This window comes from Herpailurus yagouaroundi, unplaced genomic scaffold (genome assembly GCF_014898765.1).
Source record: "Herpailurus yagouaroundi ecotype Mexico unplaced genomic scaffold, PumYag 100, whole genome shotgun sequence".
Lineage (NCBI taxonomy): Eukaryota > Metazoa > Chordata > Mammalia > Carnivora > Felidae > Herpailurus > Herpailurus yagouaroundi.
The window spans coordinates 6,032,276-6,060,001 of record NW_024412391.1 but is presented as its reverse complement, the minus strand read 5'-3'; the positions used below and the strand labels follow the sequence as shown (position 1 = coordinate 6,060,001).

The 27,726-nt window shown below is 42.5% G+C and overlaps 2 protein-coding genes and 1 gene segment (V, D, J or C); 1 reads left to right on the top strand and 2 right to left on the bottom strand.

Moving 5' to 3' along the window:
- Window positions 1-966: 966 nt before the first annotated feature.
- LOC121028204 (T-cell receptor beta chain V region E1-like) lies at window positions 967-3,266 on the top strand. The segment is given in 2 exon segments: window positions 967-1,170; window positions 1,446-3,266. Coding segments are annotated over 2 exon segments (462 nt in total).
- Window positions 3,267-11,511: 8,245 nt separating this feature from the next.
- On the bottom strand, window positions 11,512-17,155 carry LOC121028201 (serine protease 58-like). Its single transcript, XM_040471744.1, has 6 exons — window positions 17,072-17,155; window positions 16,737-16,823; window positions 14,930-15,068; window positions 14,449-14,705; window positions 11,967-12,106; window positions 11,512-11,863 (listed from the first exon to the last, which is right to left on the bottom strand). Exons 2-6 carry the CDS (start codon window positions 16,774-16,776, stop codon window positions 11,714-11,716), a joined length of 726 nt encoding a protein of 241 aa, XP_040327678.1. The 5' UTR covers window positions 16,777-16,823; window positions 17,072-17,155; the 3' UTR covers window positions 11,512-11,713.
- Window positions 17,156-22,849: 5,694 nt separating this feature from the next.
- LOC121028200 (probable inactive serine protease 58) overlaps window positions 22,850-27,726 on the bottom strand; it is a 10,365-nt gene continuing 5,488 nt past the window's right edge. The window contains exons 3-5 of the mRNA XM_040471743.1: window positions 26,064-26,314; window positions 23,513-23,649; window positions 22,850-23,139 (exon numbers count right to left, since the gene is read on the bottom strand). Of these exons, the coding sequence (XP_040327677.1) occupies window positions 22,990-23,139; window positions 23,513-23,649; window positions 26,064-26,314 (538 nt within the window). The 3' untranslated portion in view covers window positions 22,850-22,989. The remainder of the gene's footprint in view (window positions 23,140-23,512; window positions 23,650-26,063; window positions 26,315-27,726) is intronic.

Sequence of the window (27,726 nt, the reverse complement as noted above, 5' to 3'; positions counted from 1 at the left end):
GAGGGTTGATGGGGGGTGGGAGGGAGGAGAGGGTGGGTGATGGGTATTGAGGAGGGCACCTTTTGGGATGAGCACTGGGTGTTGTATGGAAACCAATTTGACAATAAATTTCATATATAAATAAAAAATAATAAAATAAAAAAAAATAAACATCAAAACAAAAAACAAAAAAAAAACACACACAAAAAAAAACAAAAAAAAAACACTAATCTGTTGCATTGGACTATCTTTTAATATATAATATTAAATACCTATTATTTTTTATAATCATTAGAAAACTAGATAAATATTACTACAGGTGACTATCACACATAGTCAATAGATATTAAATTTTATATCAACTAAATAGTTCAACATTTGACTGTATAACTCAATTCTTGTTTAATAAATGTACATTACACAAGTGGATGAATCAGTGATTACATCCTAAGCCAGAAAATACATTGAGCATGTTTAACATTTTTTAATTTAACAGATAATAAATATCCTTATATGTTGAGAATAAAAAAAAAATTACAAGTTTTCTAAAGTAAATGCTCTGAGGGAATGGACAGGAGTTAAGTGTCTTTCCTTATTTTCAACAGGGAAAATGAAGCCTCTTATGTTTAATTTGCAGTTACCCTTACAGAGGAGAACACGTGTGATTAGAAACGAGCGGCCACTGTGTACTGACCAGTGTGGCCTCTTGCACACTGGGGGAGAGAGGTCTTCGCTGAATCCACCAGCCTGCTTGGTTGCATTGAGATGTTTTAATCCCTTGGGAAGATTTGAGGCACAGATTCAGAACCACTGTCGTCTGTGTCCCAGAATCCCAGAGATTCTGAGAGGGTGCAGGACTAAACTAAGTGCCCTCACCAAGGCACTCAGTGAATGTGGGGAGCGTGTGCACGCCCATGTGAGGGCTGTTGGCGTGCAGGAAACAGGAAACCGTGGGGTCTGAACCGCAGTGAGAAAATGAGACAAAATATTGAGTTTCCTGGAGAAGCCACTCCCTTTTGAGTTTCAGGCCCAGAGTGTCAGCTACTGATTGCCACCTTATGGACCGGGACCCTGCTCTCCTGCCTGACTGGGCCCGTCCGGCTGCCGAGCTGGAGAAAGCCCGTGGGGCCCAGGCAATGGTACCATTTCCCATTCTGTGGGGCTGGGTGCTCATGGCCACCGTGACAACAGGTCAGATGCCAGGCCGAGAAAGCCACTCCATGGGCTGAGGGAGGGAAAGAGGGACCAGTAGGCACAGAAAGTTTTGTTCCTTCATCCCAGGCTTTCCAAGATTCTCCCAGCCATAGCACCCTCCCACCTCCGACCCCCGAGGAAGCATCCCTTCCGTCTCCAATTGCCATTGCTCATGGGCCCCCCTCTGAGATTTTGCGGCAGCTGATTTGGGGGAGGGGAGGCGGGTATCGCTACCCTCAGTACCTTTAGCCTGGCCTGACTGTGTATTTCAGATGCCTCAGCAAGCTTGGTGGAGCAAAGGCCCAGGTGGGTCCTGGTACCTCGTGGACAAGCTAAAACCCTGCAGTGCATCCTGAGGGATTCCCAGTACCCCTGGATGAGCTGGTACCAACAGGATCTCCAGGGACAACTACAGCTGCTGGCCACCCTGCGGAATACCGGGGATAAGGAGTTCGTATCCCATCCTGGAGCAGATTACCTGGTGACACGGGTCGATAACACGGAGCTGGGGCTGCATGTGGCCAACGTGACCCAGGGCAGAACCCTGTACTGCACCTGCAGCAAAGACACAGTGAGACACCCTCCTCGGACAAATGAATAAAAACCATCCCGGATTGGCAACCACAGACCCAACCTCCTCCCCCGCCCCGACAGCCCCCCTAAGCCTGCTTCCTCTCCCCCCAGATCCTCCCTTGTCGCCTCTTTTCTATAAACGGGCTCTTTTTCTCCCCCAGTTTATTTATTTTTGAGAGAGAATGTGTGAGAAAGAGGCTGTGCACCAGGGGGAGCAGGAAAGGGGTAGAGAGAGGAAGAGAAAGAGAGAGAGGCAGAGAGAGAATCCCAAGCAGGCTCCAAGCTGCCAACGCAGAGCCGGACCCGGGACTCCATCTTGCAAACCATGAGATCATGACCTGGGCCAAAATCAGGAGTCGCACAGCCAACCGACTGTGCCCCTCTGTAGACTCTTCCTGCTGCTTTCCCACTGCCCTTTTGGTGAACACTCCGCCTGAGTAGCACGGCAATTTGACCACAGGCTCCGAAGGGCTCTGTTGCAGACCACTCTGCCACTTGGGAGCTTTGGGAGAAACTTGGTTTCTGTGCCTATAAAGTACAGACAGTAACTCCGCCCAGCTCAGAGCTTGCTGTGAGGATCGAACGGCACGATTCTTCACAATATGCCTACATAACTAGCCAATGCATTTTAATACCAGAGGAGTGCTGGAAAGAAATCTAGAGAAATTCTGGGAGCTCAGAAAGGAGGAAGAATGCATATCTCAATAGGTAGCCCCTTCATCCACACCCCTAGAATAAACACCCACTTTTCCAATTAGATCCCCATATGCAGCACTCACCACCACCTAAACATCTCACACCCCAATCTCAAGTTGATCTCTTTTGAAGTAAAATCCTCCAGAGAGGGCCTGACCTGGGAAGGACCAGGGTCTGGAGCCACAGCAGAGGGCTCGCCAAACATTGACTAAAAAACCATGGCTCAGAACTGGGTTTGCAAACTGAGCAAGGTCATACAAGGAGTGAGGGCCACACAAGGAGCCTAGGGTCCCAGGCAAATGGACCAGAACCAGCAGGCCGGTGCAGGGCCTGGAGAGAGGCCCCGGTCCTGGGTGCCCTGCAGAGACGGTAGGCCGAGAGGCTGCTGCTCCACTCTGCCGTGAGCTCGGAACATCTCTATCCCAGAGGGTGTGGACCAGATGAGCAGGTAACTGGGGTGCAAGGTGGGAGTGAACGAGAAGACATCTCAAAGGAACCTCAGTCCCGATGGTGGTCTGGGTGGCTGCGAGGCTGGGCCGCCGGCAAGTGTCCTTTCCTCAGTGCTTGTGGAGAGGGAGTTTGTCCACTAGGGGGCACCATCTGCCTGTAGTTCTCCATGATCGGCTCAGACCGATAGTCTGGCATGGGTCACAGGTGAGTCTTCTCTCGGCCCCCTCTCCAGTGTGTGGTGAACACCTGCGCGGCTCTAGAGGACAAGAATGGTGATAGGGAGCAGGGCTAGAGCCTGGCCTAGGGCACTGGGGACATTTGGGTATCTGTCCTCTCATCCCTCCAAGAAGGGTACCTCTAAGAACGCCCCGCTTAGATCCTTCCTCCGAGGCCAGCAAGAGGCTGTTATACACCGAGATGGCAGGGCAGAGAGGCCTGGGCCACCTGCCCTTAAGGAAAGCTGAGGCCCTCTGCTGGCAGCTTTTGAAACTCAGCCAAGCACCTCCTGCTGGAGCGATAGAGGGCACCGTCGCTCTGGTTGATGGGTCCGCTTCAACCCCAGTTCGCGGGAGCTCCCTGGAGACTTCCCAGACGCAAATCTCTTCCCTTGGACCATGAACTACGCCTGAATACCACTTCCTAGCCCCTCGATTCCTAGCTGATTGAACTAGCCCTCCTAGATTGGCAGATGGTAGGGATTCACACTTTTTGATTAGATTATCAAATTTGATGCTTTTTGATTAGATTATTTTATTTATCCGTTGTTATCCAGATAAGAAATACTGATCTATGTGATGTCGTCTCCTGTCTACAGGCTGGTGAGAGTGATTTGCCCATGTCTTTACAAAGTATATTTAGCTTCATTTTCTCATTCAATACTTTCAAATGCCCTCTTAGGCAAGTACCACCATTTGTTGCTTTTTATTTTTGCTTTTATTTTAATAGGGAAATGGGTGCTCAACAGTGACGTCACGCAGGTAATCGGCATACAGCTAGGACTCAAGTAGAGGAATTCTAAGTCAGATCTGTGACTCTCAACACCTCATGATGCTGCCTTTTTGCGTAATGAATACATTGCCACCGGGACAAGGCAGGTGTGAGTTGGAAGGCATCTCTGCCCCTTCCAGAAAGGCGGCTCCTGTTGTGGTGCAGACATGGTCAGAGAGCCCAGGGAAGACCACACACGATGTGGCAGCAAGTCAGGTGAGTGTCCTGCAGAGACCCTAAGTACCCTGCAGACTTGTCCTAGGATTCAGTGGGTCCAGATGGGAATAGAAAGAGTTATACATATTAAATCTAATTATTTGGAGGAGAAAGTAATATATTTTGATGGTATAAATTAGGTTCTGCTCTGTAGTTAACTCCATAGTTTGGGTTGGTTTGAAACTTATGGGATTCCAGGACAGGCAGGTAAATACAGTCACTTAAGACTTTGTTCTCCTTTGTCTCAGCCATCCTCTCAATTAATCAATACGTGCGTAGAATACCCACTCTGTTTTCAGTCTTTTACTAGATATGGTGTGACTTTCAAGAAATATCAGGCATGTTTCCTCTTTACCTCCTCCAAATTTTACTCCTCTTCTCTTCTTTATTCTTTCATTTGGAAGGTCCTTGGAGAGCAGAAAACATGAGCTCAAAGTTGCACTTGCAGCTCTGAGAGGCAGAGGAAGGAGGATGGGGCCTCTTTGTTATCATTCAGATTCCTGAGCCCTGAACAGAAATATAGCCCATATTTATGGTCCCTACACCATCATTTCAGGGCTTTTGAGCAGGAGGACAAGCGTGGGTCTCCTGTGAAGGCAGGGGCTTAGATACAGGTGGGCTTAGGAAGAGGGAGTTGATAACAGGCTAATAATTATTAGGGCTTAGGATCCATGCAAGTCCCTTGAGTGTAGGCACACATCCATGAGTACCCTGGTGGGGCTTATTAAGGATAAACTGGAATAAAGTTGGGTTGGTAGACAATGAATCCTGACACAGATTAGCAGTTAGCCAAGCTGAGGAGAAAGTATAGAATACTAGAAAACTTTACAAAATTGTATAATAGTTGGGGTTGTGAATTTAAACTTATTTTTCTACTTTTGTGGGTTCTCCTCGTTATATACAATGAGTGTTTAGGGTTTCTGAAATCAGGGAAACACTTCAAAAACAAAGCAACTCTATCTGACAGTTGCCTAACTAAATGATATTACAATGTACTTGTCTTGCAGTTATAGTTTTTGACCTCTACCCAAATAAATACAATAATGTTGTAAAACTTCCTTTTTATATTTTATGCCTAAGAGCCTCTTCCATACAGGCTGGGAAAGACAGGTGCCTGACACCTGAGGAAAGGGAACATATATTGGTAAATTCTATCAGAATGTTCTCTGGCTCTCTGATATAACCTGATTTACTTATTTATTTATTTTGTCTGTGTGTGTGGACATGAAAATAGTTTCCATCCAAGTTGAAGAAAGACAAACACAGATGTAAAGAAATGGTGACAAGGAGACCTGGATGGTTCAGCCAGTTAAGCCTCAATAAATTTGGCTTGATGCTGGCTCAGGTCATGATCTCACAGTTCATGAGTCCGAGTCCCTCATTGGACTCCACGCTGACAATGCAGAGCCTGCTTGGGATTCTCTCTCTCCCTTGCTCTCTGCCCCTCCCATGCTCTCTCTTTCTCTCTCTCTCTCTCAAAATAAATTTTTAAAAAAACCTTAAAAATTATAAAAGAAAAAAGAAATGATGACAGATTACCAGTCATCCCTTGGCAAAGATTTAAAAATGGGATTATCACTTATTGAGGGCCTACTGTGTGCTAAATATTATGCTCCATGCCTTACATAAGTTATCTTATGTACTACTGGTCCCATTTTATAGATATATTCAAACAAGACAGGTTAAATTACTTAATTCCTTGCCTAAGGACACAGAGTTAGTAGCTGTTGAAGTTGGGATTAAATACCAAATTGGATCCCAAATCCATGCTCTTTCAGGCACACTAAGCCTGGGATCATACTTTTGGGCATCTAGAAATGAGATAAACTTACATTGGAGGGGGAGATGTTGGAAATCAAAGAGTGGAGGGATAGCAGTCACAGCAGGGAGCCAGCTAAACTGACAGAATCCAGACAGCAAAGCATATTGAAGGCCGAAGGGAAGTCGGGCAGGTGGCCAGTCGAGGGGGCAGCAGCCAGGAGAACCAACTATATGGCAGGTAGGCAGCAGCAGGAAGTTGTGACAGCAAGAAGCTGGCCTCATATGGGCTTCCAGCAACATCTAGGAAGAGTAAGGCAGAGCCCCAGGCTTATAGGAGCTGGGGAATGAGACAAGGTTGTCAAGACAAAGACAGCATTAATGGAACTGGGATTAAAAGGTAGGGTGGGGGTGCTTCACTGCAGGAACAGAACAGAGTCCCAGTTACTAGATTTGGGCTATTCGGTAGAAAAGGGTAATGACAAGTTTGGCTTGGTGATGAGTTAAACTTCTCTTAACCAAGGATAGCATTGGCCCCATGTCTTGGGCTGCTGTTGTAGATGGGGTTCTAGAGATTATAGGTATGCCAATTGAACGGCTCAAGGTAGGGATATGGGCTATAGAGAGCCAGCCAAAAGCAAGTTTGAATGCATATTTTATAGTTGAAGCAAATCCTACATGTGATTTACTAACATTTAATAATCTCTTAAAAACAAACCACCACCACCACCACCACCACCAACAACAACAACAACAAATCATAGAGCAACAAGGAGCACTGGTTTGATTTTAGTCAAAGTAGCTGCCAGACACCCCAAAGTAAGATAATGAAGGTACCTAGTACTGCTGACTTTTCAACAGACCTGGGAGCAATGACCTTGGGGTTCCTTGGCAGTGTCAGCCCCTGGACTGGCTTCTCAACCCCCATCTTTAGCTTCCAATGGGCAACTTGATTCTACTCCAATTGTTATAGACAATGACTTCAAATCAAAGCTTTTTTCCACCCTGATTCCCTGTGGAACAGAGCTCATTTTATGGTTTCTGAAATCCTCCTGTCCTTGAAACAAACACACAAATGAAGACTTGCAAATTGTAAGAAGTCTTGAAAGTCTCATCAGTACAGTAGCTAACATTAATTTCTGTGCACAAGCATAGGCTCTAGCCTTATCTTCACCTTGTTTTTGTGAGATCCTGGCCTACTCACTCACATTTAGCTTTGGGGATCATAGCTTTTCAGCCTTGAGAACAGTGGTTACAGGGGATATCCCCTTACTCAATGGAGCAGCATACTCTCCAAAATCCTAACATGTTATTATGATTTGAGGAAACTGATAAATACCCTCCCCCTGCTCCATTTTCTCCACATAACTTCTGAACAAATGGAGGGAGACAAAGGGGTAAGGCAGATGGGAAGGGAAACTTCTGGCAAGGTTACTTACAGAGCTGATAGAAAATATGGCTTAGACACATGGCAACAAGGGATTCCCAAGGCTGCAACTTAAAATTAGAAAGATGTATCCCACCATTCAGGATCTTCTACTAGTGGCGGACTCTACCATATTTTCTACTAAAAACATAAAGTGCAAATAAATAAACAAATAACCTTATAGATGCCGGATGTTCTCCCCTTTCAGTGGCATTTGTCTCCCACTAAAGGGCCTGTTAGATTTTAGTCTAACTGTTTAGGAAAACAGATAAGTGTTAAGTTATTAAATTCATCTGCTTCTCTTACTCTTAAATGGAAACAAACAATGTGGTGATGTTTTGGAGCCCTTAAGAGGATTCTTTCAAGGGTTCTCCATAAAAATGGGATCCCCAGGAATGAAACTGATAGGAAGTTCAAGTTCTTATTTGATTTATATCACACAAAACAAACAAACAAACAAACAAACAAACAAAAACCACCTGACAGATTTGGTAATAGTGGACCAATGGGAGTCAACATCCTAAAATGTGATGGGATCCTCCCTAGGTCACAAACCTGTTAGTGACAGAAACTGGTTCAGTGCCCACCTGGTACCCTAGAGGATGGACCGTGTTCTAACATTGAGAGTCTCCCTTTTAGCCCATACAAAGGTGACCTGGATCTATTTAGTTGGTAACTTGTGCTCTAGGGACAAGAACATAGCTAAATTTTTTGAGATTCTGGGTTCTGAATTGATACTAATTTGTGGTGTTTGTGGTGGTAGGGAAGACTTATAATCAGTTCTGTCCTCTGATCAGTGTGGGGCTTTTGAAAATTGAGGGATAAATGGATTTTTTTTAACCTAAGTCATCCCTGGAGTAATTCAATGGGGCTCTGAAACCATCTAGAATTTATTTCCATATTTCCTATGTGCATTGGTGAGAATGGAAAGGGTGCATTTGTTTTTTACAACTGGTAGAATCTCTACAATATCTCTTGGGTCTGTGAAGTGAGGGCTTTTATCATAGAAGGGGCTAAGAGAAAGTTGGTGGGACTTTCCCTTAGTAAATCTAAAACATCAGCACATTGTTGAGGTCAGTACTACCAACACAGACTTGAAATATGCTGGGTGATAATTTGTATTTTAATCTCATTCAGTTCTTCAGTTGGCCATGTCATAAGAGTGGTGGGGAACGATAGTGTTTGATTATCGCATGGTAACACCAATTATAGTTGCTGTTCCATATGTAGCCTCCTTACTAGAGCAAATAAATTCAGTCCTTCACACTCAGTATGCAACTATCCATCTGGAAAATGTATTTTTGTACATTGCATTGAGAAGCTCAGAATTAATTCATTTTCATTTGTCAGGGACAACAGTATTTTTTTACCTCCATGCTCAAGCAGTCACCATTGCTCTGCCCCTGAAACTGAATATAGTCTTTAAGGAACTTGACAATCTCAAAGGGTACCAGGCTGATCTATTGTATTGACGATACCATGTTGGTAGGATGAGATAACAGGGAGTAGCAAGTTTCCTGGGTGTCTTGGAAAGGCAGATATGTGATAGTGGGCAGGTGATGCAACCAGTAAAATACAGCCACCTGCTACTACAGGCAGGTATATGTTGGATTGCTCTGCTGAACTGAACATGTTTTATATTTGTGCTCCCTACTGTGAAGAATGGTCTCTGAAGATCTCTAACTTTTATAAGCAACATCCATCTCATTAGGATATCATGCTCTGAACCATGTAATGAGAGATTTATAAAGTTGCTAGTTTAGGAAGAGAGTAAGTCAGAGAAGACTTTGCAGCCAGCACAGGTTGAAGTACAACTGGCTGTTTGTTAGTTGTAAACTCTGTTGATTCAATGGTGCTGGAAGTATCTTTAGTGTACTGAATGAAGCTCATGTCAAAACCTAATAAGAAAATCAAAATAGAGATCCCAAAACATGGTAGCAAATTCATGCTCCTTTTTCTTTTTTTGGGAAATAGCTCCTGGTTTGCCACTGGGGTCTAGTGGAGACTAAATGCCTGACTCTAGATCACCAGTTGGCCATGAAACTTGCTCTAGGAGGGTAACTGTTATTGATTTGGATATATGCTCCACAACATTCCATCCCCAACTTCTAGTGAAATGGGCCAGAGTAAATTAGGCCCTGAGAATCCAAATAAATTGCACTAGCAATTGCCCTGGGAAATCTTTCCTTAAGCCACATTATGACCTCAAATAGATTTATTCCTAAACCGTTCACTGAGGATGGAAAGACTTTACTGGTTGACAGGTTGATACTGATTGCACACCTATTAATGTGATAATAAAGCCCCTCAGAGGGAAAGAGGAGAATGGGATTCTTCTCAGGAGACAGAAGTTCAATCAGCATATCTAGTTTTCTTACCTGGGGTAGGGTATATGTGAATTTCTTGAGAGTGGCTAGTGGTCTGCCCTGACAGACACTCAGAAGGAGGGGGATGGACGGAATGGGGATTAGCTGTCTGGGGAAAAATAATGTAGTGGGATTTTTCAGGGTCAGTTTGGAGCAGGAGAATATTGTGTCCCATGAGAATTCTCACCAAAATGCTCTCACTTTTGAGGAATTTAAGAATCGTATAGATAAGCAGGTCTGTTCTGAAGTCCTTCTTCATTCTCCCGAGTGCTTTTTAGTGGCTCCATAAAAAAGTGATGGGGCCAAATGGAGCTTATGCACCTGCCTACCACTACTGCTGCAGATTCAGTGTGCCAGCGTCAGTGACCAATCTCAGCCCTGATGTAGTTCTGATGCAGTGCTGTACCCCAGGTCCCCTGGCAGCCCCTTTCATCGTGGAGGGAGTAGCTATTGTCCTTACTGAAAATGACATAGTCTGTATTTGATCTTTCTTTTCCTTGCCACCTTCCCAGCACCATCATCCTTGAATTAACTGAATGCCTTACGTATCCTACAAAAAAAGGAATGTATTTTCCTTTTTTAAGACTGTTTATTTATTTTGAGAGAGAGAGAGAGAGAGGGAGGGAGGGAGAGAGAATGAATGGGGAAGGGGCAAAAAGAGAGGGAGAGAGAGAGAATCCCAAGCTGGCTCCATGCTGTCAGCGCAGAGCCCATTGTGGGGCTTGATCTCATGAAATGTGAGATCATGACCTGAGCCAAAATCAGGAGTTGGGTGCTTAACCAACTGAGTCACCCAGGAGCCCCAGAATGTATTTTCCAACCAAGGAAGCCACTGTACAGTGACAATGGTGAGACAGTAGGCTGATGCCCATGGAATGCAGTGACCGTGATGTATGCATTATCACCTAGAATCAAGTAGCCTTATAAGATAACAGAATAAACTACTGAAATCATAGTACCATTTTAAGGTGGGAAACATCTCCAGAGGGTAAGGTGCTCTCTTGCAAAAACCATCTGTTTTTCCATAGCTAAAATGTCAGTAATACCATATCTGAAGGTAAGTTCTCACAATTGCCTTAATAACCCATACACAAAGTGTTGCTTTTCAACACTGCAAGCTGGGGTTTACTCAGTTCAAGGTTTTCGAACCCTAGAGAGGACCAAATTTCCTGCTGGCACTTTGCTTCCTGAGAGGAGTTCTCTTGTCCTCTAGCTAGACTGTAAGTTTCCCATAGCCTACCTGTGGTGGCCACAGGCAGTACCCTCTAAAATTCATTTTTGTTTATGTGCTTTTGATCTTAAGTAACTATTCATTAAAACTCTCAGGTGGTAACTGGCGCTGCAGGGGTGAGATGAAAACACAGGGAGTAAGGAAGAAAAATGAAAGAGTAACAGTTATATAGAATGGAGTCCCTGCAGCAGCAGGCATAATAGAAGGGGCAAGCATATATGGCAAAATCTGGCCCCAATTCCCTGTTACACCTGCTGTGTCATATGCCTCGGTTCACTTTTGTATTAACCTCCCATGACTCCAGCCTCTATCCAGAATTCTGCAAAATGAATGACCATGATCTACGCCTGGTGTAGAGAGTCATGTGGGCAAGGAGAAACAGAGTGCAATACCTCCTATAGTCTCCTTCTTAGGAGCCTTTTCCCTCACCTGTATGTCTAATCAGCTCTCTCTTTGTCATATTTCCTTCTTCCTTTTGGCATGTGCAATTTGACAAAAGTGCACATTAATTCAGTGCAAGTAGTAAGGATTTATCACCCCAAATGGTGGACTGGCCTTTTTTCAATAGGTCAATGATCCCTTTGTTAGAACACAATCCCCACTTGATAAAACTTCAACTGCCTAAGGGGTAATGAGTTTGCCATCTTTATCGAATGGAGAAGACAAAGGGTTATCATGTAAGGTCACAGTCTAGGGATGTACAAATCACTCACTCCGTTGGGCAGAAGTGAGACAGGCATGCCTGATGCAATCCAGGGCATCTACTCAAGGTTTAATTGTGAGGCTGGACACAGGGACAGGCTGTGCCACATGATCCAGAATTCCTGCCATGGGAGCTCAGTTGTTTTTGATTGTGTTTCTAATCCAGGACATGTAGTTAAAGATTTTGGTATAGATGCCAACATCAGCTCTCAAAACACATCCATCTGCAAAAGCCAATATTCCTTGAAGGACCCCATTGCAGACTGCTGGGGCAGCTGTGACTTCCTGCCAGGAAAAAAAAAAAAAAAGGAAACTAGGTTATCTTATCTTTCTGGCAAAAACACAAAAGAAATAATATGGGAAAACTAAGACATTAAGAACATACTACCTTGCAGGACAGCCTCCTTCCTGGCACAATGCCTAAGCACAGCATACCTTCCTGGATCTTGTAGGTTTTATAGGCATTGTGGCACTCACGCCTGGAGATTATGGAGATGTTCACATTCTGCAGTGAGTCAGGATCCTTGGCTAGAGGACAGAAAGACACAGAGCTTCTGTAAGAGTCAGTAGATAACAAACCTTTTTTTCCTTGCCCTCTTTTTCAACATATTCCTTCTGACAGAAAGGAAAAGAGATCAAACACTGAAAGAAATCAAAATGTGGCTACTTGGACAGCAGGAAATGATCAGATTAACAATTTCTCACTATACAAGTGTCGATCTCTTTATAAGAGATTAAATTCTTGGAAGTGACATGTAGATATGAGACATTTCTGCAATGAAATGAAATAAATCACTTTAAAATTTTCTAGAACTTTAAACGTTTCAAGAATATCCTTTGATATGGAATTCTGATTTATTTTATTTTTTGAGCTTTTATGTTTATTTATCTTTTAGTTGAAATTCATCACTGACTCCTTTTTAAAATTTTTTTATTGAAATATATTTGACTTGTAACAATGTGTAAATTTAAGGTGTATAATGTGTTGATTTGATACATTTATGTATTGTGGGTTTTTTTTAAGTTTATTTATTTTGAGAGAGAGCAAGAGAGAGCAGGGGAGAGGCAGGGAGAGAAGAAGAGAGAGAGAATTGCAAGCAGGCTCTGCGCTGTCAGTGTGGAGACTGATGTGGGGTTTGAACTCACTAACTGCGAGATCATGACCTGAGCCAAAGAGTCGAACGCTTAACCGGCTGAGCCACTCAGGCGCCCTGATACATCTATATATTGTAATAAGATTGCCATCATAGTTAGCACCTCTATCATGTCACATAATCATTTCTTTTTTGTGGTGGAATAATTAAGATCTAGTCTCTTAGCAAGTTTGATCATATCATGATATTGCTGTCTATATTCGATATGCTATGTCTTGGGTCTCCAGAACTTCTTTAACTACTGGCTGCAAGTATGTACCCTTAAACAACATCTCTTCTTTTTAGAGTTTGAAGGAATTTAGAGAGCCTAGTTTTTCATTTGTCAGATCAGAAAAAGTCAGTATCTGCTAAAAAAATTATTTCATAAGCCAGATCAAAATGTATTGCATTTTTTTGGTTATGTCATATCTCTTCTTGACCAAGTAGCATAAGCCGGATGAGTCAAACATACTGCGCATCAGAGGGACATTTGCCTATTTTCAAAACTCAAATGGAATGAATCTCAGAGGTCAAAGAATTTCTACCTGTGTAGAGGACATAATGCTAAGTGAAATAAGCCAGACACAGAAAGACAAGTACTGTATAATCTCACTTCTACATGGAATCTAAAAGAAGCCAAGCTCACAGAAACAGAGAATAGAATGGCGGTTGCCAGAGGCTGGTGGGTGGAAGATATAGGGGTATGTTGATCAAAGGGTACAAACTTTTAGCTATTACACAAAGAAGTGCTAGAGATTTAATGTGCAGCCTGGTAGCTATAGTTAATAACATTGTACTGTGTACTTAAAACTTTCTGAGAGAGTAGATCTTAAGTATCCTCACCCCACACACTTACGTAAAGTAAGTACGTGAGGTGATGGGACCATCATTTCATATTGTATATGTATATTGAAATATGATGCTATGCGCCTTAAATCATACAATGTTTAATGTTCAATTATACCTCAATAAAGCTAGGGGAAAACGAATTTTTACTTTTTTTTTTTTTTTGGAATATTCAAGTAAATGTACCTCACGGTCTGAAGGTATTTACCAAAGAGCAGTTTAAAAAGGTTGGAGCCATGGCAGCATTGTTAGAATACGTGTACAGCTGCCTCTTGACTTCTGTAAAAGGAGGATTGGGGTCGATGGATGGGTATAAGCTGACAAGCTTGGCCAACGTCAATCTCCTTTCCATACTATAGTGTGTATATCACATGATGAATATTAAATACATAAATAAACTTACTCATGAGCTAGTCTTGCATCAGTCTTGCATACAGAAGCCCTGCCTGGTTTGGCACAGTTTGCATATTTATCTTACGTTGAATACATTAATATTATTTCATGATATATCAAGGCTTTAAGTTTCTGTATTGCCTGAAATAGTTTGAAAACATCTGCTACAGTTTGTGCCACATTTTAGAGGTCACAAAACTGATGCCCCAAAGGCAAAGTGACCACCTGTCACACAGCAAATTAAGACTAGGATACAAATGTCTTCTTTCCACTAACACCATTTCTATCATGTCTGGAAGCATAGATGGCAGCAGGAGACAGTGGGAAAGGAAGCTCAAAGGACTCCCTCACTAAGGTACAGGGAAAGGGAAAAGATGAAAAAATGAATTAAGAGGTCAGAAGGAAGCCTCACTGGGAAGAGTTGCAGAAGCCAAGAATAGAGAGGGAACAGAGGCTTCTCCTACTCTGAGAGAACAGTATTATCTTGAGGTCACTCACAGGCATCACATAGGTTGTAGGCCCACGTGGACACCATGCACATGGCTTCTTCAGGGGCAGGTTCCTCAGGCAGGCTGACCAGTTTCACATAGTCATTGAGTTCAATGTATTCTCTCAGCTTGATTAACATCAGGTCGTATTCAATAGAAGTGACTGAGAAGTGTGGATGATGAATCATCTTCTCATAGCCAACTACTTGTATATCTTTCTCATCATAGTTTGATGGATTTGTAATCCCCAGTATAACCTGAAGCTTTCTGGAACAGTGTAGTTGTTTGAGAGAAGACTTGACAGAGATTATTTATCCATCCTTTTGGGCCTTTATTGGCCCCTTCCCACAGACCTTTTTCTCTACCACTGGACGTCCCCAGAAGACCTCCCTAAGTCCACTTAATTGAGCAGTGGCACCAGGCAGGGATCTGGGTCTGTGCCCAACCTGAAAACCCAAAGCATAAAGTGGTGTTGGGGGCTTACTACTTACGGTAAGTTGCAGTGTGCAGCTGTGATCACCCATAAGGGGTGAACCAGAACTCCAGCACAGGGCAAGTAATCAGATTTCAAGTAGACCAGGTATGGAGGAGTGATGTCAGTTAGGTAATCTGGCTCAAAAGCCAGGGCAACTGGAGAGAGAAACATAGGAAGTTCTGAGAGTTTTGCAGGGATCTCTGGGAAAAACAAAGGAAAATTACTTAATACGCTTATGTTCCCCCTACCCTTCTAATACCTTTGTCTGTAAGCTGAATTTGTAAACTGGCTTACTTTGTTCTAAAAACGTGAAGAAAAGGATACAAACATATCAATTTTCAAAAGATACGGGTATTTTCCCTTTTGTTGTCAATAAATATTTTTCAAATTAAAATACAAGTTTTCTAAATACTTTCTACAATTCAGCGAACATATGTTAAATCAACTCCTAGAGAACTTTATGTTTTTACCTTTTTTGAGAATGCTTTTATCTATCTCATCCCTTTCCCTACAACAATGAAAGGCAAAACAGTACAAGTGCCATTTAAAACATGGACCAACTGCTAACAGAATCTGCGGAGGGGGAGATAATTTATTCATTCAGCAAGTAAGTACTGAGCACCTAGTAGGCGCCAGGCTCTGTTTTAGGTGCTGGAGCAACATGGGGAACAAAGCAGATAAATATCCCTGCTCTCGTACGTTCTGATGAGGGGAGACATTCAATGACAGTAAACACAATACACAAGTGAATGATACAGCGTGTTAGATGGTGATTGGTGCTGCGGAAAAAATAGTACAACAGGGAAAGAGGGAAAGGTAGTACTGAGATGTGCATGCATGTGGTGGGGCCTTCTGCAATACTACATAGCAGTCAGGGTCGGTAGACCTGTGGACAGCATGAGTCATGACCAATGAAATGAAGATGAGGGAGTTAGATCATCAGATATCTGGGTCATTGGGGTTCCAGGTGGAGGAAACAGCTGGAGCAAGTGTCCCAAGGCTCATTCAAGGAGCGTCACAGAGGCTGATGTGGCTGGCATGGAAGGGGAGGGGGAAAAGAGCAGGAAAGCACAGAGACTGCAATGGTGACGTAGGGTTTTATAGACTATCATTAGGATGTGGACTTTCTTCTGAAGGAATGTTAAGCCACATCCGGGTTTTGTGTAAGGCAGTGATAGTCATTTCCTTATGGAAAAGTGGGAAGTGTAGGAGTAGAAAGCAGAGAGGTCTGTTGGGGAATAATGTGATAATCCAGGCAGGGGATGGTGGCTTGGCCATCGTGGGCAGTGGAGGTGATGAGATGTGATTGGATTTAGGATATATTTAGAAGATAGAGCCAACGAAATTTTTCCAAATAGATTGGATGCGGGGTGTGAGAGAAAGAGCTTTTATGCATACCTCCAAGGTTTTTGTCTGAATAACTGGAACCTGCCAGGACAAGACCAAATACCCTCTAATGCTCTGCTATGTCCATTAGTTGGACCTCTGCTTTCAACCCCTGCCTCTGCTTCTCATTCCCTCATGCGCACATTGGTCCTGTTCTAGACAGGCCCAGGGTTGGGCCAGTATTCCTTGGGAGCAGGTCTGGTATCGGGGTGTCAATGTCCATGTCTCCCCCAAAAGCATACAAGCAATCAGCTGAGATGAGGCAGATGGGCAGTGGCACAGTTGGAAAGCTGGTGGGGATGGTCGTGGTGCTGAGGGAGGGAGAATCCGTTCTTCACTTGTAGCCTGGAGCAGCGCCTTCTGTCTTTATCTATCTTTCGTGATTCCTCCCAGATTTCTTTTTGGCAAATAAAGAGAAGAATGTGGAAGATACTCACCAGTCAGGTTCAAGAGAGCCCAGAAGAGGATAAACTTCATATTGATGTCAAAAGCCTTTTCAAAGGATGAGTTTCAGCCCAGAGTCTCTGGAAAGGATGGAGAAGAGGGACAGAAAAGGGCTAAGGAAGATACAGCAAGAAGGGGTGTATCATCCAAATATATCATCTGAATTCTGCCGGTGGCAGGATTCAATTCCAGAAGAGGTGGCCACCAGTCAGGATGGTGTCAGGTATCAGAAAGATAAGAACTGAGATCAGGTGTCTTGGTCCCTGACACAGTAGAGAATGGATCTGAAATGTAGCATTTTTGTTTTCCTTTTCAGGGGAAAACATACCTAATCTGAGAGATGTCAGGGCTCACAGTGTTTCCACAGCCCCCTCCTCTGTGCTCTGGCCTTTGTGAGACTCTGCAATCATGGCCCTCTCCAAACTATACTCAGGACAGTGACTCCTCCCATCTGTGTGATGCTAACCCCTGGTTGTATGACACAGACATTTGTCTCCAGTGGCCATAACCCAGCCCTCTGGTGCTGGCCTGACCCCTCTGCCTGACACTGAACTCCTCCTTGAGATCAGCCTTTTCTTTCATGTCACTGTCCATCCGCTCATTTACTCCCCCAGCCAGTCAATAATTTATATTAGGTGTCTGACTTGTGCAAGGCTCTGTGCTCACTGTAGAGGCTGCTTAAATGTGTAAACACTGCTCTGCCTGCAAAGAGCTTATACACTGGTGGGAGTAATGGGTACATAGACAGGCAATTACAAAATAAAGTATTCAGAGCTCAAGCTCTACCTGTACCACGATCTACGTGGAAATATTCGCAAAACACATGATCTGTTAAATGATTTGTATCCAAAGTACGTAAGGAAATTCTAAACTCAACAAGAAAACAGACCGCTCAATAAAAAAGTGGGCCAAATATCTGAACAGATACCTTACCAAATGCATTAGTCTGCTCAGACCGCCATGATAAAACACCACAGACTGGGTGGCTTAATAAACAGACATGTATTTTCCCACAGTTCTGGAGGCTGGAAGTCCATGATCAAAGTGCCAGAAAATTCATTCCTGGCTTGTAGATAGCCACCTTCTCATGGGACCTACCTCCAAATACAGTCATGTTGGGGTTTAGGGCTTCAATAGATGAATTTTTGGAGGACACAGTTCAGTCCATATTAACAAAGAAGATACACAGATGGCAAATAGCATATGGAAAGATTCTCAACATACATTAGGGAATTACGAACTAAAGCAACAACTACGCGCCTTAGAGAATGGCTACAGTTTAAAACAGAACACCAAATGTTGGCAAAGATGTGAAACAACAAGAATGTTTATTTATTGCTGGTGGAATAGAAAATGTACAGCCACTTTGGGAGACAGTTTGGTGGTTTTGCACAAAGCTCAACATAATCTTACCACATGATCCAGCCATCACACTCTTCGGGATTACCTGAATGAAAACTTATGTCCACAAAATCTTACACATGAATAATTAGAGCAGCTGTAGTCACACTTGCCAAACCTTGGAACCAACCACGATGTCCTTAAATAAGTAAATGGGTAAGCAAAGTGTGGTACGTCCTCTCTGGAATATTATTTGGTGATTTTTAAAAAATGAGTTATCGAGTGATAAAATACATGGGGAATCCTTAAATGCTTATTATTAAGTGATAGAAGCCAGTGTAAAATTATTATATATTTTGAAAAAGTCCATCTATAGAGACAGTAAAAAGATAAGTGGTTGTCATAATTTGAGGAGAAGGGGGCAAGGATGAACAGGTAGAGCACAGGGCATTTTCAGGCCAGTGAAATTATTCTATATGATACTCTAATTGTGGATACATGCCATTATGGGTTTGTCCAAAGCCCTAGTACTATATAACATAAGAGCAAGCCCTAATATAAACCATGGACTTTAGTTACTAATAATGTGTCAATATTGGTTCATCAGCTGTAACAAATATACCACACCAATGCCAGATGTTAATAGATTGCTCAGTGGTAGAATCCAGGTAATGGGTATACAGGTATACACTGTGAAATTCTTTCAGCTTTGTTGCATGTTTAACAATCTTCGTAATAACATGTAGGAGAGTTTTAAATTTTTACTTAAATTCCACTTAGTTAACATACAGTGTAATATTAGTTCCAGGTGTTCAATGTAGTGATCCAACACTTCCATACACCTGGCGCTCATCACAAGTGGCCTCCTTAATCCCAATCATCTATTTCACCCATCCCCCTGCCCACCTCCCCTCTGGTAATCATCAGTTTGTTCTCTAGAGTTAAAGAGTCTGTTTCTTGGTTTCCCTTGCTCTCTTTCCTTTTTTTCCTATGCTCTTTTGTTTTGTTTCTTTTTTTTCTTGTTTTTTTTTTTTTTCAACGTTTATTTATTTTTGGGACAGAGAGAGACAGAGCATGAACGGGGGAGGGGCAGAGAGAGAGGGAGACACAGAATCGGAAACAGGCTCCAGGCTCTGAGCCATCAGCCCAGAGCCCGACGCGGGGCTCGAACTCCCGGACCGCGAGATCGTGACCTGGCTGAAGTCGGACGCTTAACCGACTGCGCCACCCAGGCGCCCCTTGTTTTGTTTCTTAATGGAGGTTTAGGTATTGCCTTAGAACACAAGTTAGATACTTACTTCTTCAGCCTCCATTGTTATAAAGAAGGAGTATCCAAAAATTCACACTCTACCTGGGTCTTAGAGGAGGGAAGGAACTTGTCTCGCATAAAAAGGAGAGAAAAAGTAGTTCAAAAAGAGGGAAAGCCTTCTGTTAAAGCGTGAATATATGTAACAATGTGGTGTGTTTGAGGAAAAGCAGCTTTGTATTACAGTGAAAGTGTTAAGAACTAGGTCGAGAGACAAGCAGGAATTCTATAACGGAAAGCCTTAGTGTATAAGCCCTGCATATATAAGACTTGTGTAAGTCTTGATTGTGTGGGAGATAAGGATCCAATAAATTTATTACTTGATGAAATTCTATTGAATATTTTGGACAGACTTTAAGCCCACTGTTCATGCCTTGCATAATCCCTAATATCCTCTTCTTAGATGTGGGATGTGTGAATTGCTTCCAACTAATAGAATATGGCAAAAATTCTGGGATGTCATTCTGATAATTATGTTAATACATAACACTAACATTGTATGTGTGTGTATGTGTATGTGTGTGTGTGTGTGTGTGTGTGTGTACACACACATCTACCTGACTAGCATGCACAAGAGAGATTTTTCCCACTGGCTTGGGGATGTAAGCAGCCACACTGAGGAAGATTAAGTGTCAAAGAACTATGTACGGATGCCCTCTCTGCACAAAGGATTGCCTCAAGGACCTGAGGGCAGCTTTCAGCCGACAGCCCACAAAAGGTGAGGATCCTGTGTCACACAACCAGAAGAAAATGAATTCTACCAACAACTTGAGAAAGCTTAGAAATCAAATTCTTACTTCAGAGCCTTACTAGACCCTGAGGAGAGGACCCAGCTAAGTCATACTTGGACTCTTGATTTGCAGAAACTGTGAGAAAATACATGTTGTCTTAAGCTGTTCAGTTTGTGGCAATGTTTTTATGCAGCAGTGGAAAACCAATACAAAGTATACGGTGTGCTGGCACTTTATTAGATATTATTGATTTAGTGGTAAGGGAAATGGGAATCTTGCCCTCACAGATGATGAAGACCCATAGGGGAGACGGATATAACAAGATTTGCCACCATGGATGTCCCAATGGGGGAAAGAAAGGGATGTAGAAAAACACATAGCAGGGACCCTAATGTAAAGGTTAGAAGAAGACTTCCTTGAGGAAGAGATGTTTGGTGCTTAAAGGATGAGTAGAAGTTAAGCAAATGAAGAGATGGGGGAAAAGTCTCTGGAGATATAGACGAGGACTCAAAAGAGAAGAGCATGTACAGAAGAGTGTGGAGAGAGACCCAGAAGAATCCCACAGAATGGGCCCTTCAAGAATTGTCAAGTAGGCACTGCCTGCAAAGAAGACCCAGGAGGCAACCAGAGAGCAGATCAAGGGAGCCCATCCTTAGCCTCCATATTTTGGATGGAATAGGCTTTATCTTGCTTCCATGGTGACAGAAAGAAGTCAATAGATAGGGGAAATGGAAAAATATAAAGAAGTAGAGATAATCAATACAGCACACCCATGAGGAAGTCAGGGGAGATGTGATCCATATCACAGGTGGACATAGAAGCTGTAGATAATAGGGTCTCACTTCCAGGAAGGATGGAAAAGAACGAGGAAGAAAAGCACTAAGTACATTTGCAGGGTAGAAGGTGGGAGGTTGAGTGAAGTTATCGCTGATGGCTTCAACCTCCCTGTACTCCCATGCCAGAGGTCACCCAATGAAGATGAAGCACTGAAGACAGGAGCAGAGAGGCAAATGCTTGAGGTGGCCATTATGGAGAATTGTACAGACAGTGACATGGGAAATGCAGGATTGCCAGTATGTGTTGAAGACATAATTTAAGAGTTACTTAAATACTCAGATGAGCGTTTTATTAAAAACTCTGGAACAGTATAAATGTGATTCAATAAAAGGGACAGGGGGTGTTGGGCAGTGACTCAGAGATGGGAAGCAGTGAGAAACTAGGAATGAGGCTACTGGAGAAGACAGGCAAACAGAAGGGCTTGCAGTTTGAATGACCAAGGATTACAAGGAAAAGAAGCATCGTTTAATTAAATGGCCTCAGTATCCAAATTTGAGAATTTGATTTTTGTTTATGTGTCAGGATAATCTATGGTCTTACTTGCGACCCAGCTTTTATTGCCTTTTTTTTTTCACTTTTTTACCTTGGTGAGGGATGAAAAGCATAGAACCAACCTTCCTCTGCCATCTCTACAGATGTATGGATTTGCCACCTCTCTCGTGGGATGGAACGCCGTACTCCTCTCTCTGCAGCCTTTTCCTTTGGTGGCGTTATTCTCTCTCTCATCTCACCGACCCTCTCTGTTCCTCTTCCTATTACCTTTTTTAGCAGATGACCTCATATCGCACTGCCTCTCCCCTCTGTGTAACACCATGGCCTCTCACTCTAGACCCTACTTTTGGGTCACTTGGAATCCTCTCAATTCTCTATTTTTAAGTGTCTTGGTCAATAGGTCTAGGATGCTATACCTCTCCCCACTATATGCCAGGGTGAGAAGAGGGCTGAGCATCTGTCAGAGCTCTTCCCAGGGGCACAGAGCTCTGCTGAAGTCTGCGGCTACCACCCATAAACACACAACTCCCTGTTGTTTTTGCTTAGACATCTGAGATCCAGATCTTTGTCTCCAGCTGTCTGCTAGAAATGATCATCTCCATGTCCTTCAGGGATCTCAAATATAACTTGGACCATCCCTCCTACTCATGACCGTGCTCCTGATTCTTTACACATGAAAACATTGATTCTCTTCCTGTTATCTTTGTGAACCGCCACCTACCCAGTTGCCCAAGTCAGAAACCTGGACATTATTCCAGGCACTTCCCTTTCTCTTTCTACTCACAGTCAATACATGTAAACTGTAGAGACTCTGCTTCTTTAGTCCAAATTCAGAAATTTGATGATGCTCTCTCTACCATGGAGGTTTTAGTGACACCCCCTCTGATTCCAACAAGATAAAAATCTAAATTCCTTCCCCAAAGAGGTCAAGCCTTTCACTATCTAACCCTTGCTCACCTCTACATAAGAATCTTTTTTCACACCTGGTCTCCTCCTCTACAATTTATTTTCTACCCTCCAGTATTACTTATATACCTATATTATCCAGAACATGCCACATTCTGGTGCTTTTCTGACTTCTACTTAACTATCCCCTCAGCTTTATAAAAGTCTTCCCTAAGTTGTCTATTTGGTGAAACCTTCCCTGGCTCTGACACCCAGAATGGCTTTCTCTGTGCTCTCATGAAACTTCTTATCTCCATTGTAACAATAGTCATCAGGTGGAATAATCGGCTGCTTGATGGAGATGAGAGTCACTCTTTTATCCCTTTCATATGCGGTGCCTACTAAATTGCTGATAACTCAATAATTTTTGATTGAATGAACAAATGGTTGGGGGGGTTGTTACATTTCTCATCATGCTTACAGTTTATATATCAAGAGATCAGTGATCACAGCATGAGTTCTTAGTGTCATTTTTTTTTGTTTAATGAATGTTTTCTGTTTGAACTCTGTTCAAGAACAAGAAAGATCAAGAGCTGTGAATTCAGTGTAGAAATTATGAAGATGTTGCACTGAATACGGGGGAATGGAAGAGCCTCAGTGGTTATTTATGACTTTCAAGATCCATCTTGCATGGTGATAAACTTGTGTGAAGAACCCTTCACTTCCCAGGGTGATACTTCCTTTGGCCCAGGACAAGATTCCATGCAACCTGCCATCACAGATGGCCGGGGCGGCTGAAACTTCCTGCCAGAGAGAAGGAATAGGAGGTCAATGTTGCTTTGTCCTCATGGAACAAGAATAAATCCCAAGAGGTGGTATATTATAGTTGCAGAGGCATCTAAAGGACGGGACTCATTTGTTTTTGAAAGGTAACAACCCTCTCTTCACGTCCACCTAGATCTCACCTCTCTTGGTTCAAGCTCGAGCCCAAACTGAATGGAAGAAAGAGGAGAAGGGACAAATGATTCTACCCAGAGTCTTTCCCATTGTAAAATGACAAACCCAAAATCTCGGGGGAGAGAGGAGAGGGACTCCAGGCCTTTTGGATGAGTGCCATGTGATTTTCCTCAACTACCTTCAAAGTCCCCTTGCTATCTTTCTGTCTGAAGAAAGTTACCTTAGTCCTAGATAAGATGTTTAAAGGTTGTCCCACACACATGATGCGTGCTGCCATTATTTGTCCCACCATGTTCTGGCAGTCATTGAGGGGGAGAGAATATTGGTTTATCCAAGTCAGGATGTCAGGGTCGCTGACTGTGGGGAAAAGGAAGACAAATAACATCTAGTCACTCTGCTTATCACACATAGTCTTGTAATCGGCCCCTATTTTGAGAAATCCTTCTTAGGGTTTCTCATTCAATATCTGTGTCAAATCAGTAGATTCAGAACATGATGTCCCCCTCACATCAGAAATCAGATCTGTAGTTCCCTCTCTACTTGCCTAATTTAGAAACCTTTCAAAACCCATGAAAAGATTATAAATGACATAAAAGCAGTCAGACACAAAGCCATTGTCCCTAAGAAACCTTTATTTTTGGCATCGAATTTTTTACATTTAATCATAAAGGGAAAAACTATTTTGAATGTGTCTGAAGCTGTTTTTTAATGAAATAGATTGTTTAAAAGTGGATTATTTGTAAGTGTATGAAGTCATGGTGCTCATCTTCCTCATAGTGATTGTTACTCGGCTGTTAACCTTAGGATGCAAGGATTCTGACCACAGTATTAAAGAATTCTAATCTCTGGTGGAGAGTGACAAGGAGGAAGGAAACAACAAAACTGATTAGAGATTGCTCAAACTAAGCCTAGTGTCACTTATGGAGCAGAATTTTTCTCATAATGTATCCAACCTAGTGTCCTAAAACACAAAGTGTCGGGTCAGACAAGAAAGAGGGGAGTTATGTTCAGTTTTAAGTTTTTATGGGAATTGAATTGAAATGCATAGAATAAGCTAGGTGAAAGTAACCAAGTACTTGAAATAATGAATTCCTAACAAATATTTGAAGCCTTGCACCAAAGAGCTTACAGAATTATTTTGTCACTGTGATTCTGACATGAAGAACCTATGTGATAAAACCTTCATATGATTTTATTTTATTTTCAAATGATATGTAATAAATTATTTTTCGATTACTTTGAATAAGGCTTGTAAAGTCAAGGATAAAAATTGTAAAATTCAATTTGCTTAGAAAAAAATATTCATTTAGATTCCCAGGAATGTTGCTTCTGAATTAAAAATGAAATTGCCAAATACTGAGAATATCAAAGTTCTCACTTTTTATTTGTTTTTTTTTTTTGTTTATTTGTTTTTGTTTTTGTTTTGTTTTACAGGAAAGATAGGAGTGTTCTGTGGCTATCAGCCCAGGGTTTAAACTTGATTAATATCATGACATTTGCCTCAGTGAACACAGTTTCATCAAGCTGATCAATCAGTGTCACTTTTTAAAGTCAGCCATTCAGACCGCCTGCAATAAACATGCCTCAAAGTGCCAAGCAGTGAACAACAATCTCACACAACAACCATGTCTCTAATCTATAGACATCAACCCCCTTAAGCTTCTTAAAGTCTTGTAATCCCTGTTCAAAAAACTTCTCCCAAACCGCATATAGTCCCAGTACTCTGCTCTGCTCAGGGAGACTTTGTCTGCTCAGCATTGTTCTTCCTCACTGTGATCAGCAATAAATTTAGCTTTATCATTTCATTTCAGATACTGAGTGGTGCCCCCATCATCCTTTGACAATACAGAGAGCCCGATGGGTTACTAGCAGCCACGTGAAGTAAAGGCCACCGACAGTCAACAGATGTGTAAGAAAGCAACTCTCTTCTTCAAGTGCCCGTGGTGAGACATGTTTCTGCAGAGACCAGGTCCCCTCTGCCCATGCCAATGAGAGCTGAGAGGCTGGAGACATGTGTGCCTGAACCAGAGGCTGTGGCAGTTTTTCCCATTGGTAGGTCGGGCCAGAGAAACACCAACAGTATGTCATAATCAAATCCCCTGTGCATGCCCTGGTGTCCACTTCTAAGGGGGGACTGTTGGATGAAGCAGCAGGTATAAGAGTTGCCTTCTGTGTATAGGAGCAGCTCCCTCAGCCACCCCCACCTCTCCGGGTCCACCTGAGTGAATCGTATGGATATAGGTGTGGTTGTCTGTGGCGGGGGATGGGGAGTATCTTCTGCCAGCTCCCCACATGCTCTGTTTTTGTTTTCCCACTGCTGCTTGATGAGTTGCTTGCTGGACTGTCAGCAGCCATCAAGAAGACAGTGAGCTACCCTCCCACAAGATACCTTGATACTGTCTTTAGAGTGAGGACTCCTGGTTCCCCCAACCATTATTTGAATTCAGTTCCCCAGACTCTGGTCTTGAATGTTCTAGAGATACCACAGTTCCTGTGGCTCCCCCCAACCATTATTTGAATTCAGTTCCCCAGACTCTGGTCTTGAATGTTCTAGAGATACCACAGTTCCTGTGGCTCCACTCATTGGTATCAGATTGGCTGCCCTGTATCAGCCTCTTCGGATTTTATCTCTCGGCAGGATAAAGTCCTGGCAGTAATCACGAGGGTCAGGAACATTACCTCATAGCTGCCATTCCCTTCACGTAAATCCCTCCACATTTTCCCCCAGCTCCGAAACCTCCTCAGGATGAAGAACAGAGTCGAACACTTACGGTTTTTGTATTCATTCCAAGTCCAGGTTGGGATAAAGCAGGAATCGTTAAATGCTAAGGGTTCCATAGATATGGCTATGGTTCCCACGTGGGAGTTGAGCGCAGCAGCCTTGGACAATTTTATCAGCATCAGGTCATTCTCCAGAGATTGTGCTTTGAATTCAGGGGAGGGCACAGTCAGTGAGTAATTCCGTATCTGCTCTTTCTTATTTTTGACGCTGGGTTGATAAACTCCCAGTCGGATTTTAACACTTTGGAAGAAAAAGGGCAAGGAGATAGAGAAGAGCAGGGTCAAAGAATGTCAGAACCACAAAAAAATGCCAGAACTGGCCCCCCCCCCCCCCAATCATCTTAATTTTGTCTCTCAGACTTGAAAACTGAAATGACCTGCTTTGGTTTGTGAAAGAGTACTAATAGTTTACGGGGTTGTAGAGTCTAGAGTCAGTGTGTATATAAAACCTGGGGTGTATCTGCCACCTCGAGTGTACTTGGTACAGTCTAGTATTGTTTATTATTATTATTATTATTATTATTATTATTATTATTATTAAGATTTGGAAAACATGCATAGGCAGGTAATAGAGATGTGCCCGCACTCCATTGTCCCAAGCAGCTCTTGAGCAAGTGTATTGAACCCTTCACTTCTGGATATTCTTAGGTCTCTCCCAGCCCCTCTATAGCCCCCATGTCATTATATTTATGATGTGCTGCCTACTTTTATCACTGATTCCCAGGGCTTTTAATCTATCAGGATGCCCACTTATCATTTTCCATTATATTCCCTGGACACATTCCAACATATGTGCTTCTACACCAGGAGTCCAATCATGCTACGGATACAAGAGCCATTTCCTACAAAAACCATTCATGCATTAGATCTGGCTGAGAGAAGAACATGAAGTTTTCCAACTCCAGTTCTTGGGAGGGGATGAACTGTCTTTACTTCATATTTCTTATGATGTGTAGAGCAGAGATCCCATCTGTGTTTGGGGTTTTTCTTTGTTTTGTGTTTTGTGTTTTTTTCAATACTTTATCTTTTTATTTAAAGTCAAGGTAGTTAACATATACTATAGTATTTGGTTTCAGGAGTAGAATTCAGTGATTCATCGCTTACATACAACACCCAGTGCTCATCCCAACATGTGCCCTCTATAATGCCCATCACCCATTTAGCCCATCCCCCCTCCAGCAACTCCATTTGTTCTCTATATTTAAGATATGGTTTGTCTTCCTGTTTTTATCTTATTTTATTTTTCCTTCCTTTCCCCTATGTTCATCTCTTGTTTCTTTAATTCCACATAGGGGTGAAATCACATATTTATCTTTCTCTGACTGACTTATTTCACTTAGCGTAATACACTCTAGTTCCATCCATGTTGTTGCAAATGGAAAAATTTCATTCTTTTTGATTGCCAAGTAACATTCCATTATATATATATATTCCATACATATATATATATTCCATTATATATATATTCCATATATCTATATTCCAAATATATATTCCATATATATCTATATTCCATATCTATATATATTCCATATCTATATATTCCATATCTATATATATTCCACATCTATATATTCCATGTCTATATATATTCCATATCTATATGTTCCATATCTATATATATTACATATCTATATATATTCCATATCTATA

Coding starts and splice junctions, on each gene's coding strand:
- LOC121028201 (XM_040471744.1), bottom strand. CDS start 16,776: ATGAAGTTTATCCTCTTCTGGGCTCTCTTGAACCTGACTG. Junction 14,706..14,929: donor GCTGCACACTGCAACTTACC/GTAAGTAGTAAG, acceptor ACACTGTTCCAG/AAAGCTTCAGGTTATACTGG. Junction 11,864..11,966: donor GAAGGAGGCTGTCCTGCAAG/GTAGTATGTTCT, acceptor TTTTCCTGGCAG/GAAGTCACAGCTGCCCCAGC.